Genomic DNA, 17789 nt, shown 5'->3' on the forward strand with positions numbered 1-17789 from the left:
TCACAGTATCTAAAATAAAGGTACAACCCCCCCCCCCCCAACATCAGCAACGATCCCAACAAAAAATGTAAACAACACCCCAGCCTAAGAGCCTGTTCAGCAGCCTCAGCTTTTGTAGCTGGAGTCAGTCCCGGTCCCACCCTCCCAGGCCAAGTGGAAAAAGCCTGCAAGGCAGGGAGCAGGTATTCCAGAAGTCACAGTAGTACGTACAGTGGTACCTCGGGTTAAGTACTTAATTCGTTCCGGAGGTCCGTTCTTAAGCTGAAACTGTTCTTAACCTGAAGCACCACTTTAGCTAATGGGGCCTCCCGCTGCTGCCGCACCACCGGAACACAATTTCTGTTCTCATCCTGAAGCAAAGTTCTTAACCTGAGGTACTATTTCTCGGTTAGCAGAGTCTGTAACCTGAAGCGTATGTAACCTGAAGCGTATGTAACCCGAGGTACAGTATCACTATATAAGCATGCAAAGAGATTTGTGCATAGATGGACTAACCCACCCTCTAGATTAGTGGTTCTCAACCTGTGGGTCCCCAAGATGTTGTTTGACTACAACTCCCATCATCCCTGACCTTGCTAACTAGGGGTGATGGGAGTTGTATTTCAACAACATCTGGGGACACACAGGTTGAGAAAGGCTGTTCTAGATAATGGCGTGCATGGTTGACGTGGCACGACCACAGCCAGCGCCATCAGTCTGAAAGGAGTTCTATGCATCTATGGATGCACATGCATTGCCCTCCCTGTATAAGGGCATAACTTCTATTTGGCCAGGGTTCATGTCCCCATGGAAAGAACACTATGCATATACATCCCAAAGGACTTAGGGTTTGGTCATTGTGTGCTTTAGCATATAGAGCTGAGTTAGCCCATTTGTGTTCAAAAAGCCCCATCGTGTGCTCGTGCACACAAAAGGGACTTTGCATAGTTGCACGTATTTCCCATTGATTTGTAATTTGTGTCAATGGGATCTAAGTTAAACTAAATTGTCTCCAAACAAAAAGGAGAAATATGGAATTGTAGATACATAACAGTCTTCTTCAAGTTTACTGCTTTCTTCAGACATACCCTGACTACTTACACCCATTTCATACACAATGACCTTCCTGTGTAGGAAATTATTTGCATAATGGCATAAGATCTATTTCACCACCTAAGTGGAGCCCATTGATAGGCAGTAAATTGCCCTTGGTGTGGTCATGTCAGTACCATAGCTACCGGGAGGGGGAGCTAGCTAGGTTTCTTGCCCCGGGTGAAGCCTCCAGAGGGGAGCCATTGAGGTCCCAAGCCAGTGGGTGGGTGGGTGTGGGTGTACACAAATGTGCATGGGGGGCTGCCAAACTGGGTCTTTAACAAGCATGCACATTTTCACCAAAGTACATAGGTTTGTATGTTTTGTTGTTCTAACAAGCTGTTAATAGCTTTGGCAGCCTTTGGGCCCAAAAGATGTATTTTAAAAACAACAAAAAGAACAATAATTAATGGCCAATGTTTCCTTCCCGGGACAAGTCTGTGATCCCATGGCAGAGTGCAACTGAGTATACAAACACGTGTGCATGTGCATAGTTTGGAAGCCTGCCCCACCCTGGTCCTCTAAGGCAAGGCAGTGCAGTGCCAAGCAAAACTGGGCAAGTCTCCTAAGATCCGCGGTCAAAGATCCTCTGGGAATATTATCCAAGGATGAGCTACACAGCCAGGCCCAAATTCAGAAGATTCTCACGAAAGCAGCTGTGTGTCTTTTGCAGCGCAGAACAAGAGAGCACATGGACCAAAGGAAACAGTTACACAACCCATGTGCAGGTAGGGTCATGCAGGCCACATTACACACCCAAAGCTCACATGTTTTCCAGCTGAACTGCAACCATAATGTAAATGGATGTGCAGGCATTCCCACACTGTGCAAGGAAAGGAACACACATGTAGTTAACTTTATGCTGCATTCAGAAGTGCATCTGCATTAGAGATAAATGCTGATTTGAGACACTCGTCTTCCTCCAGGGGTTTCTGGGAATTGTAGTTTTCTGAAGATGCTGAAAACCTAGTGCCTGCACAGAACTATGATTCTCGGATTCCTTGCAGAGAGAAGCCATGCTAGTTTCAGTTTTAGGCTTCAAAACTGACTCTTGTGGAGTTTCTCCTATAACCGCTTCTCGTCCATCGCCACTCAGAATCTAACAGCCAACATGTCAATCAAAAGGGCAAAGAATAAGGCTACAAAGAAGCACCCTCAGCAAGCCACTTCCAATGTGTTTGCTATGTTTGATCAGTCACAGATTCAATAATTCAAAGAGGCATTCAACATGATTGATCAAAACAGAGATGGTTTCACTGAAAAAGAAGACCGCATGATATGCTCATTTCACTTGGGAAGAATCCAGCTGATGAATACCTAGATGCTATGAAGAATGAGGCTCCAGGACCAATAAACTTCACAATGTTTTGAGAGAAATTAAATGGCACTGGTCCAGAAGATGCAAATAGGAATGCCTTTGCTTGCTTTAATGAAGAAGCAACAGGTTTCATTCAAGAAGATGAACTGAGAGAATTGCTGATGACAACGGGAGACAGGTTTATAGATGAAGAAGTAGATGAGCTCTTCAGAGAAGCACCAATTGACAAAAAGGACAATTTCAACTACACTGAGTTCACATGCATGCTTAAACATGGAGTATCATCATGAGTATGAATGATCATGAATCTATTATATAGTTTAGAAAATGGTTTGTCCATTTGTTTGTTCTCTATGCATTTGGATGCCTTTTGAGATACCGTTGCCAAACCCGGCATGGGGGTTCCCAAGGTGGAGCAGCAGTCTTCATCAATGTTTTGATGCCGGACACCATTCTTAATCAAGATGGCAGTCCAAGATGGCATGCCATCACCTTGGCATGACTTTGCCCATTTTTTCGGTATAGGTCTGGCCACCTCTCGAGATATTGTCACCAAACTTGGCATGGCAGTTTCCATAGATATGCTGTAGTTTCTTGAGAAATACTTCTGTTTGATGCATTTTCCTCAAGCCAGCTGCCATCCAGTTAGAAAAAGGGAAGCTGTGGTGACATTTCAGGCAGCCACTGCACATGCGCAGACAGCAGCTTAAGCGAATTGGGGTTTGAGATTATAAAACAATTCCAGGTAATGGGCATCAGGTGAAGACATCTCTGCCCCCCCTCTGGTCTGTGCAGCAATGTAAGAATGTGACTTGAAACAACCTTGCTGTGTTTCAAGCCCCTAATCTCTGCACAGCCTCAGTGAAGTCTGAACACAACCATTTGGGGAAGTGCTGTTGAGCGGGTAGTCTGTGGATGATTAGACTTCAGCTGGTATGGGATATTTCTAACATGTCCAGATTTAATATTTAGTGAGGTTTCAATCCCATTTGAACTGTTGTTTTTAAAAGCAACATGCTATTGGGATGTGGAGAACCAGGAGCCTTAGGTAAAATAGGTCATCCTCACCTGTTTGTTATGTGTAAAGCCTGAAGAGTTGGCAGACATTATGTAACAACAGGATCCTTCCTAGAGGCTTAAAAACTGAATGTTTAGTCTAACTCTCTCTAGCCCCGCAAGGCGAAACCCACAACAAAGGAAGCTAGATAGTATGCCCGCAAGGAGGTTCATATCTCTTCGAGGACAAGCGTTAGAAGCCAGAGACAGCGGCAGGGCACACACATTGTTGGACAAACACAGGCTTGTAAGGAGGAAGACAGGAGCAGAGGCGTATACAGGGATGTGTGCTCCGGCACTGCGTTTGTTTTTTCCGGTTCGCTCTGGCCACTCTCCATCTCTCAAGGGCCTGATACAGCAGCCGGTAACACTTGGGAATGCAAAGCCGTCACATCCTGGAAAAATCTCCGTCAGCATTAAAGAGACCACCAAGCCCTCAAGAGTCCCATTCCAGCCAGGCAAACACAAAGAGGGTAGCAGGGTGTGCGTGGAGAGCAGAGGGTGACCCCAAAACATCTGGGCTCCCCTCACAGGTCCCAAACCATAACCCTTTTGGAAATAGAGAGGTGCTCCTGGAAGGGGCCCACAAAGTGGCCCATGACTATCCGCAGCCAAGCGTTGTAATCCTCAGTTACTCAAAAGCTGCACGTTGGCAAGCGTGCCAGGGGGCACAGCAGCCAGTGCAAGAATCAGCCTTCCCCTTCCTTAGACCAGGGCGAGGATGCATCACAGAGCTGCCTGGCACTGCTTGTCCCAAGGCAACACTTGCCCAGGGAGGCAGAGGCTTGCCTGCAGCGCCAATGGGCTCTGCCCATTTAACATCTAGAGGTGTGCAGGATGTTGCCTAGAGCTGTGCCAAGCAGGGCTGGGTAGCCACAGGGTGAGGGGCCAAAAACCACGTCCCATCTACTGTAATGGGAGGGACCAACACAGGGCAGATTCTGCTGCACACACTCACAGGCGCATACCCCAAAAGCAACGGAGGTATCAGCAGCCTGAGGCCTTCAGAAGGAAAAGGCCCTTGTGCAAGGTCCCAGGAAGCCCAGCCACTCCCCCTAGCCAAGCCTGCACAGGTAGATCTGAGCTCTTTTGCACACACATTTCTAAGTACCTGGCCCCGGAGGGCTGCCCAGCTGACGGGCACCTACCTACCTTTGGGGCACGATGACTGGCTGCTGCCAGAGCCACTGCTTGCCTTTGCCTCCGGTCTTCTACAGCATCCCCCTCCAAATAAACGCTTCTGCCACCCCTTGCTAGTGGGGCAGAAAGGAGGAGAGCCTGGCAGCCCTGTGTCTAGCCTTCAGATCTCAGGCTCCCGGCAGCAAGACGCTTTGTGGAAAACCAAGAGAGAGAGAGAGAGAAAGAGGGAAAGAAAGGGGCAGACGCTGTACGCCGCCAGCCCTCCTCCCTCAGATGGGAGCACAGCTGCCGTTAACCATATGTGTGCCCAGCACCCACAGCTGGGACAGAGAAGGCAGGTTTCCTCCTCCAGAAAGTGTCTCCAGATGTTGGGGTCCGGAGCCAAGGAAGGAAGGAGGGAGAACAGGGGAAATTCGCAGCTGCTGCCCATGGCAATGGAGATCAGATTGGCAAGAGGAGGCAGTATGCAAGCCCGGCACTGATTCTCACCTCTGACTCCTTCAACGGCATCCCTTTCTGTTGTAGCAAACATGAGCCACGCTTGTCTCATGCAGCAAAAACAAGAAGATTTATTATGGCAGAAGCATCTGTGCAGTGTATGGTGTTGTAGTTTGATTGTCAGACTAGGAGGTGGGAGACCAGGGTTCAAAGCCCCGCTAAGCCACTGGGTGACCTGGCGACAGTCACCGTCTCTCAGCCTTAGCAACCTCACAGGGCTGCCATGAGAAGAAAACTGGGGAGGTGAGAGCTATGTATGCCATCTTAGAGGAAAAGGTAGGATATGAACATCGCAAAAAATTCTGAAGGTATGGATTACAGTACATTTCATCACACACACACACACACACACACCCCTCTCCACCCATTGTATGCGTTCCAAAACAGTGAGGTCAGAGGAAATGCAGAAAAGTACAGCAGGCAATACCTTGGGAGTCCGTTTTCTATTTCCTTTCTACTGTTGTGTGCTCCCTGCTTCCCCAAGTGGGGAGCAGTTCCACTGTGCTACCTGGGTTTGGCTTCCTTTGGAAGAGAGAGCGCTGGAGACTTGTGGCATGCATTTCTCTAGGGTTTGGTTTATTTATAATAACAGTTACAGATAGGTAGCCGTGTTGGTCTGCCATGGTCAAAACAAAATAAAAAAATTCCTTCCAGTAGCACCTTAAAGACCAACTGAGTTAGTTCTAGGTATACCTAGAACTAACTCAGTTGGTCTTTAAGGTGCTACTGGAAGGAATTTTTTTATTTTGTTTATTTATAAGTTGAGCATAAGCAGAGGCCAGCAAAACATGCTCTTGCCAAGCAGCGGGTCTGCTGCCCTCAGTATCACATCCCCAGAGAAAGGAGCTCTTCTCCCACCCTGGGGTGCTTTTGGCTGTCAATTCACAGCTCCCTCTTTCTGTTTCAGAAAACCTTGCTTCTCCTGGGTGTCACAATACAGATATCAAGCAGTTAATATGTGGAGGATATCCATAGAATGGTGAGCAGGTGCAGTCTAGTGGTTAAGTTAAAAACTCTCTACAATATGATTTAGGAAGGCCGAACCTTAGCTCTTACCTGCCACCTTGTCAGTCTCTTGCCTCTTCTCTCAAGATACCTGGAAAAGAAAACCAGATGAAGTGTGTTTTGCTCCTTGCTTATGTTTTTACCCTGTATCAGGGGTCCTTTTTCCACTGGAGTCAGCGTTATCTACTGTACAGAAACAATTCATTTATGAATCTGCCACTGTTCAGTAGCTAGGAGGCACAAAAAAGAAGTACAGTGGTACCTCGGGTTACATATGCTTCAGGTTACATACGCTTCAGGTTACAGGCTCCGCTAACCCAGAAATATTACCTCAGGTTAAGAACTTTGCTTCTGGATGAGAACAGAAATCATGCAGCGGCAGCGCAGGGCAGTGGGAGGCCCCATTAGCTAAAGTGGTACTTCAGGTTAAGAACAGTATCAGGTTAAAAACAGACCTCCAGAACGAATTAAGTTCTTAACCCGAGGTACCACTGGACTTTAACGGTAGTTTCTCTTTAAGGGTGTGACAAAGCATCACCTGCCCAAAGATGAAGATGAAGAAGAGGAGGTTCTGGAGAAAAATAAGACAGTGGTTCATATGGTTTGGACAGTATGTTTTGAGTATAGCATTTTACCTTTATACAGTGTGTGCATATGGTGACATTTCCTGTCATTTAAGTGCTTAATAAACACATATGCTTAATGTCTCTTATTCTGCCACCACCCCACCCCCTTTGCACAGGGGGTGTCAGGGATTGAACCAGAGACCTTCTAGATGCTCTACTATTGAATATATACTATGATTTCCCCACCCACCCACCCCGCAGCCTCTACTTCTATGCTACACTAATTTGAAAATTAGTGAGAAAATTTTAGCAATTCCCCTGTTATTTGGGCAAGCACAATCTAAGACCCTGGCTGCTTTTGCTCACTGTGGTACCAGCCCAGCGATGCACAGCTCTGCCCAAATAGGAATCTTCCAGTGCCGTTGCTACCCACCCATACAAAAAGCACACCTCCTTGCCTAATGAACGTCCAGTCCTCTCACATATGTAGGTCATGGCTGTTAGGAAAAGCCAGGCGTAATGAGCGGCTGAGAAAAAGCAGAACTGTGTATGAATCACTGAGCAGAACCAATCTATATACCAGCATGAAACTGTTCCACTAGTAATTCCCTGAAGGAAATCATTGCATAAGGGGGCGGCTGCTTTTCCCACAGTAAAATCTGCAAAGCTAAGGCACATACAAAATCAGTGATCTCTAAGTATAGCCAGGCTGCCACAAATCTAGAGGCACAACCCCCCAGTCCAAATTGAGGAAAGTATAACTTGTGTGGTTTATGAACTAAGAGAGCCACTTGTCATCCCATTATGTGTGTTTCTTCCCATCTTGCACCCTGATACAATTTTATACTACAGTGGTACCTTGGGTTACATACGCTTCAGGTTACATACGCTTCAGGTTACAGACTCCGCTAACCCAGAAATAGTACCTCAGGTTAAAAACTTTGCTTCAGGATCAGAACAGAAATTGTGCTCTGCAGCGCGGCAGCAGTGGGAGGCCCCATTAGCTAAAGTGATGCTTCAGGTTAAGAACAGTTTCAGGTTAAGAACTGACCTCCGGAACGAATTAAGTACTTAACCCGAGGTATCGCTGTACGTGATAACAGTTTTCTGTCTGGATCAGTTATTTTTCTGCCTCTTGTTATGCTGAGGAACCCAGTAGAAACGGATTAGCAGGAGATTCAGAGCAGATAAAATATACTCCTTAATCTTCACACACAACCTGAGTCATTTATGGAATTTGCACCCACAAGATGTTGTGGTTGGCTACTAGCTTAGATGTCTTTAAAAGGGGATTAGAACTAGGAAAAAAATCGTAAGATCAGAGGCAGTGTGCACTGTAAAACCAGCTGCTGCTTGTGGGTTTCCCAGAGCAAGACATTTCTGATTCAGCAGGACTTCATTTATTTATTGAATTTATATCCCACCTTCCCCCCACCCACAGGAGCTCAAGGTAGGCCTCCTCCTCACTTAATCCCCACAACAACCCTGTGAGACAGGTTAGGCTGAGAGACAGTAACAGGCCCAAGGTCACCAGTAAGCTTCACGGCCAAGTAGGGATTTGAACCTTGGTCTCCCAAGTCCTGGTTCCAACCACTACACCACAATGGCACTTATGTTCTTATTATAAGTTCGAAGCGATTCAGGTAAGCTAAGGGAATAGGGACTGACTGCTAGTACAGGCAGTGACCGTTTTACGCACATCCGATACGTGTGAGACTCCACACATGCGCATTGCACCGAACCCAGAAGTGACCTGAAAGCGTCACAAAAATGGGTAGAAGGGGGAGGAACGGAATGTTTGCGGGCTTTTTCAATAGTGTTTCAAATATGCATGTTTTCATTGAAACACACGGGAATGTAACCTGTGCATAAATTGGGAGTTGCTTATACTAAATGCTGCTTTGTTCCTCCATTGGAAACTGGAGTAGGACACAGGGGTGCCTTTTGGGAATTGTTTTTGTCACAAGAGGAACTCTTTCTCTACTCCCCCAAGCAACTTACCACACTATAAGGCATATATATGTGCAACTGGGATTGTTTTATATCAAATATAGAATTTTAATGAGAGCTAGCAAACAGCCAGGGTTTCTATGAAAGATTTTACATTGGTGAAGTTCATTCATAAACTAAAAAGGGCCCTTATTTGTTTTCATTCTAATCTCTCTCTCTTTTAATCTTACGCAGGAAAACTTCAGTTATCTGACTGTACTTCAATGTTTTCCTCTATCCCTTCAAACACCCACTACTAACCCCCTTATTTCTTTTGCTGACTCCTTTCTCTCCTCTTGCCTTGAATATCCTGGCCACCCAACTGAAGAAAAGCCCCTTTCTAGTAGCTACACTCTCAGTATGTGAGGTCGTGGGTGGCTCTGTTGATGGGTAGATTTGTTATCTCTAGTCACTTAGAACATGGGATCTTTGTCCTTTTATTCTGAGCCACTTTTATTTCACAATCATGGAGACCTACTGCTCTAGGGCTAGGACTTCTAGGCAAGTGTTCCAATTCAAGAATTTACTAGAAACAAAGGGTACAGAAAAGGGAACTGTATTTTTACATTCAGAATAAGAAGAAAGGGGGGATCCTTTTGCCACAGAACAGTTATTAAGTGGCACCCAGGTATTGTCAAAGGGCAACGCTTTCTAGGAAAAGGTTGCAGCATCAGCATAATTGCACATCTTGTGGTTGGTTGCAGCTCACGCCTAGCCAGGGCAACTTAGGAAAGGGACTGAACATATAACTGTCAATATGTCATAATGCCATTATACAAATGTATGGTGTGACCATGCTCAGAAGACTGTTTACAGTCCTGGTTGCCTCATCCAAAAAAATATATATTTTAGGTTGGAGAAGTGGTTCAGAAAAGGGGAACCCAAATGATTGTGGAGTTAGAGCAACTCCCCTGTGAAGAAAAGTTACAACAGTTGGGCCTTTTATTGCAGAATAAAGATGAGCAAGGGAAAACAATAGGTGTATGTAAAATTACACATGATGTGGAGTAAGTGGGTATATATGTATGTGTGTATATATACACATATATATATTCTCAAGGAATGATGATTATTGTAGTCAAACGAGATCCTCATCACTGTTGTATATGAAGAGCACAAAACTTTTTTTTTTAAAAAAAAACTTTTATTTATTTTCATGGTACAGAAGAAAAAAAACGAGAAAACAATTGTTACAACAGTAAACTGGAAGTAACTTGTCCTGATAAAATTACAGACTTTTATCGTGCCATGTGTTAAAAGTTTCATTTGATTACTGTACTCTTAAGAGATCACGCCATATTTCCCCATGAGGAGTACAAGACTCTTAATCTCTTAATCTCAGGGTCCTGGGATCAAGCCCCATGTTGGGCAAAAAGATTCCAGTCTTACAGGGGGTGGGACTGGATGAGCCCTTGCGGTCCCTTTGAACTCTAAAATTCTATCTATTCTTGTACCCTCTTACAAGCACTTTCCCACTCAATGTACTTAACTGCTGGACTCTGCTGCCCGGGAGGACTCTCCTGTATGTGAGTGTCTGAGGGCCCTGCTCCTTCCTGCCACTCACCATCTGGCCTGGGGCGGGGCCTGAAGCCTCATAAAGGACTGCTGGACTCTGCTGCCCGGGAGGACTCTCCTGTGTGAGTGTATGGGGTCCTGCTCCTTCCTGCCACTCACCATCTGGCCTGGGGCAGGGCCTGACGGGCCTCACTAGAACAGTTGCTGTTACTGCCGGAGGGGTGCAGAGTGCTTTTAAAATGTTTTAAAATTTTTATTTTGAATTTTTTGTATGTGGGGGGGGGTGCGGTGGATGTTTATTGGGCCTGGGAATTTGTTTGATTTTATGTTTTTGTAATTTTTGTAATTTTTATTGTTTTTTGTTTATATTGTCTTATTTGTGTTTTTGTTTGTTTGTTTGTTTGTTTCTTAAAGGGGTTATTTTGTTCTTAAGGGGAGGGGTCAGGGCTGCCGGGGAATGGGCCCCAGCCCACAAAATGGCTGGGATATGCTTCACAGGGGGGAATGCACTGGGACAACCGATCTCAGTGATCACGGGTAGGAGGAGGAGTTACGCTAAGACCAGACCATGTCATTACAGAGGAGGCAGGTTTAGTCGTTGTCTGAGGACTATCCCTGCCTCTGGGTCTGGTCCTGACCGGATGAATACTAGAATCAGCAAGGGATACCCACATGACCTGAAAGTGTTGCTGTGCAATGCCAGGTCAATGATTCATAAGACCACTGCCATCCATGACTTGATCATGGATGGAAGACTTGACCTGGCATGTGTAACAGAGACTTGGTTGGATGAAGCAGATGGGCCTGTCCTTGCCGCTGCTTGTCCACCAGGTTTCTCTTACGCACAGCAACCCAGGTCATGTGGGCGGGGAGGGGGGGTTGCAGTGATTTTTAGGAAGTCATTAGTTTGCACCAGGCGTCCTATTGGGAAGACCCAGTTTTCTGAGTGCATGTTCTGGAAGTTGGGCAATAGGGGCAGTACAGGATTCCTTTTGGTGTACCGACCTCCCCGCTGCACCAAGGATTCCCTGCCCGAGCTGCTTCAGGTCGTGGCGGATGTTCTCCTGGAGACACCTAGCTTGATTGTCCTAGGGGATTTTAACATCCATGCCGACACGACCTTACAAGGGGCCGCTCGGGACTTCGTGGAAAGCATGGCCTCCATGGGGCTGTCCCTGAATAAGTCTGGCCCAACCCATAGCCGCGGACATGCCTTGGACCTGGTGTTTACCTCTACGGATGTTGGTGATCTGACACTAAGTAAAAGCGAAACGAAAGAAGTGCCATGGTCAGATCACTTCCTGGTGCAACTGGACTTCTCCGCGACCCATCCCCTCTGCAGGGAGGTGGGACCGATTCGGATGGTCCGCCCCCGCCACTTAATGGATCCAAATGGTTTCCAGAGAGTGGTTGGGGATGCTTTATCCCATGTTGATGGCCTTTCAGCCGATTCCCTGGTGGCCCGCTGGAATGTGGAGTTAACCAGGGCTATTGACTGTTTGGCTCCGAAGCGCCCTCTCCGATTGCATGAAGCCCGGAGAGCCCCGTGGTTTTCCACGGATCTGAGGGCAATGAAACAATCGTTGAGACGGCTAGAGCGCCGGTGGTGGATAACTCATTCTGAATCTGACCGGACACGGGTTAGAGCTCAACGTCGAGCCTACCAAGTGGCGATAGCGACGGCGAAGAAGACTTTCTTCACCGCCTCTATTGCATCTGCAGAAAACAGCAGCAGGAGACTCTTTCAGGTGGTTCGCAATTTAGTGGAACCACCTGTAACATCAGGGCCCAGTACGGGCCACATGTTCTCCTGCAATGATTTTGCAAATTTTTTTGCAGATAAAATCGCTCAGATTCGGGAAGAAGTAGACTCCACCGTGGGAGCAGGGCCGGGGCGGGAGAGTGCTAGAGTCCTGTCTGGTCAAGTTGTGTGGGATCAATTTCAATCTGTTACCTCCGAGGATGTGGACAGGCTGCTTGGACGAGTGAAGCCAACCACCTGTCTCCTGGATCCTTGCCCATCCTGGCTTATAAAAGCTAGCCGGGAAGGACTGGGCGATGGGCTTCGTGGGGTGGTGAATGCTTCCCTCCGTGAGGGAGCCTTCCCAGACCCACTGAAAGAGGCGGTTATTAAACCGCTTCTTAAAAAACCATCTTTAGATGCGGCCACGATGGCCAATTATCGCCCAGTCTCAAACCTCCCATTCTTGGGCAAGGTGATTGAGCGAGTGGTTGCTGAACAACTCCAGGCACGCCTGGAAGAAGCGGACCATTTGGATCCCTTCCAGTCGGGATTCAGGCCTCATCATGGGACTGAAACTGCCTTGGTCGCACTGGTTGATGATCTTCGGCGGGCTAGGGACAAAGGTGAGAGCTGTTTCCTAGTTCTGCTGGATCTCTCAGCGGCGTTTGATACCATCGACCATGACATCCTTCTGGACCGTCTTGAGGGGCTGGGAGCTGGGGGCACTGTCATACAGTGGTTCCGCTCCTTCCTCCTGGGCCGTGTTCAGAAAGTGGTGGTGGGGGATGAGTGTTCAGACCCCTGGCCGCTCACTTGTGGGGTGCCTCAGGGTTCTGTCCTCTCCCCCATGCTTTTCAACATCTACATGCAGCCGCTGGGAGGGATCATCAGGAGGTTTGGGCTGGGTGTTCATCAGTATGCAGATGATACCCAGCTCTACCTCTCTTTTAAATCAGAACCAGTGAAGGCGGTAAAGGTCCTGTGTGAGTGTCTGGAAGCGGTTGGAGGATGGATGGCGGCTAACAGATTGAGGTTGAATCCTGACAAGACAGAAGTACTGTTTTTGGAGGACAGGAGGCGGGCAGGTGTGGAGGATTCCCTGGTCCTGAATGGGGTAACTGTGCCCCTGAAGGACCAGGTGCGCAGCCTGGGAGTCATTTTGGACTCACAGCTGTCCATGGAGGCACAGGTCAAATCTGTATCCAGGGCAGCTGTTTACCAGCTCCATCTGGTACGTAGGCTGAGACCCTATCTGCCTGCGGACTGTCTCGCCAGAGTGGTACATGCTCTGGTTATCTCCCGCTTGGACTACTGCAATGCGCTCTACGTGGGGCTACCTTTGAAGGTGACCCGGAAACTACAACTAATCCAGAATGCGGCAGCTAGACTGGTGACTGGGAGCGGCCGCCGAGACCATATAACACCGGTCTTGAAAGACCTACATTGGCTCCCAGTACGTTTCCGAGCACAATTCAAAGTGTTGGTGCTGACCTTTAAAGCCCTAAATGGCCTCGGTCCAGTATATCTGAAGGAGCGTCTCCTCCCCCATCGTTCTGCCCGGACACTGAGGTCCAGCTCCGAGGGCCTTCTGGTGGTTCCCTCACTGCGAGAGGCCAAGTTGCAGGGAACCAGGCAGAGGGCCTTCTCGGTGGTGGCGCCCGCCCTGTGGAGTGCCCTCCCATCGGATGTCAAGGCGATGGACAACTACCTGACATTCAGAAGACATCTGAAGGCAGCCCTGTTCAGGGAAGTTTTTAATATGTGACATTTTAGTGTATTTTTTATCTCTGTTGGAAGCCGCCCAGAGTGGCTGGGGAAACCCAGCCAGATGGGCGGGGTACAAATAATAAATTATTATTATTATTATTATTATTATTATTATTATTATGTGGTTCAAATAACGGCAGGTTATGAATGCCTGAATGTGGTTCCTTTAATATGTGTAGAAGAGGGAATATCGTCAAGTGCAGCTTTCCTCATCACTACTACAGTACGGCACGGCATAATGCGCCTGTCACAATTCCCCCTTTCCCATAATTATGGAAAGAGTAGGAGTCTCACCAGATCACACCTTGATTCTACTTGTGCATGTGAATGGAAAGGCTGAACCACATGGCGATGGTTGGTGATGCGAGTTAAGTAATACAAGCCCAACTGTGAATACTAGGACCTTTGGAATTGTGCCTAGGAGAAAAGAAAAATCCAGGCTTGCTCCCATCCCTTTCTAAACAACACTCTGCAGATGTCAGAGCACGGAGGGAAGCTTCATCAGCTGCTACTGTGTGCAGATCAATCTGGTATTAAGCTACGGAAGCTGAGGTGGGTTCAAAGCTAGGAATCTTTATCAGTGGCCAACAGGATTAAGGGTGGCCATCTTCCTTGGCCAGCACAAAAAACCCAAAAAAAACCTCAGGAGGGAAGCGGGTGCCCAAAAGGACACAGCCAACGCTTAGTGTCAAGGAAAGTTTATGGGAAATATGTGTTTGTGTATGTGTTGTTTCCATGCCCCATCACTCCGAGCATATTTGTGTGGCCATTTCCCCATGGCTGTGAGGACGCTGAACCCAATTAACTATCTGTTCGAGCTGATTAGCGGCGCTGCCGTTGCCAAAGGTCACTTTTCCCGCTTGGGGGTGGGGGGAGACAACTCCCAGCCGCAGACCGGTGCCTCCTCGCCCCGAAACGCTCCCTTGCAGCCTTGGGAAGATGGCAGCCCGAACCAACCCCGGCCTCGACTATCCCGCGCAGTGGTTGCTGGGAGATGTAGTCTCTCCCGCGTCGGCGTGGGGCCCGTACCAGAAGGCGCCTTTCCTCCTCCCACTCAATCGCATGGGATGTCGGAACCAATACTAGTTTCCCGAGCGCGATGCACGCTGGGATCTGTAGTTGGGGAAGGAGGGAGGGAGGCTGCGAGAAGGCCTTCCCTCCCTCCGGTCGTTCCCGGCGCGGGGAGGAGCCTGATCGGTGAGTGGTTGGGCGGGGGCGGAGGCTGGGGGGGGGTATCTTTTGCCGGACACCTGGGTTCCTGCGGGAGGGGGGGATGTAGGGGGTGGTCGAGTAAGAAGCGGGGTGCTGGCATTTACCAGCGCGTCCCTCTTTTTGCTTGCTGCCCCAGTGGCCCACCTCCCGCTTAGCTTGGTCTAGGCGGGGCATTGCCAGGCGACGGAGCGACCGCGGTTGCATCCTGGGCGCCTTGTGAGTTGCCCCGGGCGGGCTGCGGCGAATCCCTCCAGGGTGCCAGATCCCTAGGGATGCAACTGAGGCTGCGTTGCCGGCAGATCCCTGTGCTTCGTGGGCGCAGCGACCTCTTTTCTCTTTCCTCTGCAGGCCCAAAGGCGATGCAGGGATGCAGCTCAAGGGACCTCCTAGTTCGCCCTTAGATTGCGCCCCCCGCCCTTCAGGCGGGAGAAGAAGGTTGGGCGGGGGGCTAAGTTGCACAAAATGCGATCTCTTTTAAATGTACGTTAGTGCATCTGAATGTGCCACACACTCGCCCCTCCTCAAAGTGGCTAGAATACGCCCCCCCCCACGTACTCCACCCCGTCCTTGCAGATCCATTGGCAGTACAGTATAGCTTTCCTGGACCTTTGCGGTGTTGTGACATTCTCCTGGGTATGGTGTAAAAACTGTGAAACGATGGAGCGGTTGCTACCCTTGTAGAAAGACTTTGCAGAAGGGTTGCAGCTGCTACTTCTGTGCAACATCTTGCCCCAGGGATCCAGTCCCCAAGGACTTTTATTTCTACTCCTGTCAAACAGTGGCGTAGCGTGGGGGGTGCAGGGGGGGCTGGCCGCACCGGGCGCAACATCTGGGGTTAGGGCAAATCCACGGGTTAGGGGGCGCAAATCCACGGGTTAGGGGGTGCAAATCCACGGGTTAGGGGGCGCAAATCCACAGGTTAGGGGGCGCAAATTACTTGCCTTGCCCCGGGTGCTGACAACCCATGCTACGCCACTGCTGTCAAACTCCATTTGTACCATTTCACCTGCCCAGTTCAACCTGGTTGGGTTTACTGTGGTGGGTGCTGCTTAGGAAGCCTTTTGGTCCAGCACCTTAACCACTCAAACTGAGCTCATCAGTGTAGAAATGTTTTCTGCTGTTTGCAAGCAGATGGGTCCGTTAACTAAGGCTGGCAGATGTGGGTGCAGAGACTGTGGAACTAACTCTTGGTAGAAATTTTGGCATCATTTCCCTACCACTGGGTTGTACTAGCCATGCTGGGCTATGAATGTGAGGTCATCCACCTATGTGCCGGACATTTTGCAACAAATAGCTCTGCCCCCCTCTTTTTTTGAGCTATGAAGCTGTTGTACCTAGTGCATGTTTTACTACCCTTGTATGCAGACCCTTTCATATTGGGAGTAGTGCTGGGAAGCAATCACTATAATGCTTAGGGGGGAAACAGTTTGTAGAATCCAAGACATGCTATATGAGCAGAACAGGAAGGAAAGTCTGTTAGGTCTTTAAAAGAACTGGTTGGGCAAGTCAGCAATCTATGACCTGGTGACATTTCCTGGTAACGTTTCCTGGATCCTATTTGGGGAGGAGCTGAGCTCTGCCACCTGTCGCAAGCTATAGGTGCGGCTGGTCCCCAGAACTCCCAGCAAGATATGAATTGGGAACAGTCAGAAAGGTCTGGAAACCACAAGGGCCCTGGCATAATTGCTACTCAAAATGATGTAAAGATCCAAACTTCTGGGGTGGGAGAATCGTTGTCGGTAGGTGAAAGAGCCAACGGTTAGCAGCCTGATGACTGAAGGGCTTGATCGCAGCCTTGGAGTCTCCTCGTCAAAAGGGAGAGGGGTTTGGAGTATGGGCAGGGCTGGTTTGTCCCATGACTCAGTGGCTTGTCTTCCTAGATTCAGAAGGCCCAGTGACCTCCCTTCCTTCTCCTATCTGTCCCTAACTCCCTGCCTGCTTCACTGTGCTTTCTTGTTTGGATTACAAACTTTACATAGTTTAATTGGGTAATTAGCAAAGCTTTAGTTGACCTATTGGTGCAGGCCAATTTTAATTGCTGAGGACAATTTCTGCGACTTAGAAATGCACTTGTTTGTTTACTTTCAAGGCTTTTTTTGTTTCTGGTGCCTCATCTTCTACCACCTTCTAACAAGGAGCCGGAGTTCTTTTGTGTATTAAGAGCAAGCATGGCTTGAGTGTCGGGGCTTCGACTGGGGAGATCTGGGTTCAAATCCCTGTTCAGCTGCAGAGCTTATTGGCTGACCTTGGGCCAGTCACTTTGTCTCATGGTTGTTTTGACAATGAAAGGGCAAGGGGAACACACAGTCTATCTTGAGCTCCTTGAAGGAAAGGCAAAATAAAACTGAGAATGAGTGCCTGAGCTTGCTTTATTCCCTCCTCATTTTGTGTCCCATTTCCTATTACAATGTGTCTCTTAGATGGTTATTCTGAGGGTGGGGGCTATCTTCTCACTGATATTCATAAGCTGCTCTGCGATCCAATTTTTGGCAGAACAGGACAAAAATCCCCATAATAATAGATTGCAAGCTATTTTACACTTCCTCCAGTAACTCAAAAAGGCACCTTTATTGGAGTTTGGATAATGTGAGTAAATAAGTAATTAATCATTTTAAAGTGTTATGTTTAATAAACTGGAAAAAAGGTTAATCATTTGGCAGTCCAACTTCTAGTGTGCCCATGTCTCTGGTGTAATTCTGCTCCAGCAGGAATCCTCGTAGTGCACAGTTTGGAAGTGCCCCTGCTGGTGCTGCTTCCATGCCTGTTCCGTTGCAGAATTCCTGACCCAGTTGCCTGGCTCCCCCCCCCCCCCCGATGTTGCTGCTGCACCTTCTGCCCTTTCTTGATTCCTTTTGCTTTTCCTTCTTGCATGGATAGGAATCAGTATGCTTGGTGCTGCTGCCTCACT

At 48.3% G+C, this 17789-nt stretch overlaps 1 protein-coding gene and 1 pseudogene across 3 annotated transcripts in view; both read left to right on the forward strand.

The window, feature by feature from the left end:
* CANT1 (calcium activated nucleotidase 1) overlaps nucleotides 1-17789 on the forward strand; it is a 158704-nt gene that overhangs the window by 136315 nt on the left and 4600 nt on the right. Inside the window, exon 2 of one of the 2 annotated variants that reach the window (XM_081849820.1) lies at nucleotides 14809-14866. Coding sequence is in view for 1 of the 2 variants with exons in the window: in XM_081849819.1 (XP_081705945.1) it covers nucleotides 16513-16620 (108 nt within the window). In the remaining variant the exon portion in view is untranslated. Of the gene's footprint in view, nucleotides 1-14808; nucleotides 14867-15877; nucleotides 16621-17789 lie in introns of those variants that run through there. The other variant, XM_081849819.1, reaches the window with a different exon arrangement.
* LOC309334838 (myosin regulatory light chain 2, smooth muscle minor isoform pseudogene) lies at nucleotides 1325-2717 on the forward strand (annotated as a pseudogene). The gene has a single exon. The product of its transcript is annotated as a myosin regulatory light chain 2, smooth muscle minor isoform pseudogene (transcript).

This window comes from Podarcis erhardii (assembly GCF_964252035.2).
Source record: "Podarcis erhardii genome assembly, chromosome: 2".
In the NCBI taxonomy this organism is placed as follows: domain Eukaryota; kingdom Metazoa; phylum Chordata; class Lepidosauria; order Squamata; family Lacertidae; genus Podarcis; species Podarcis erhardii.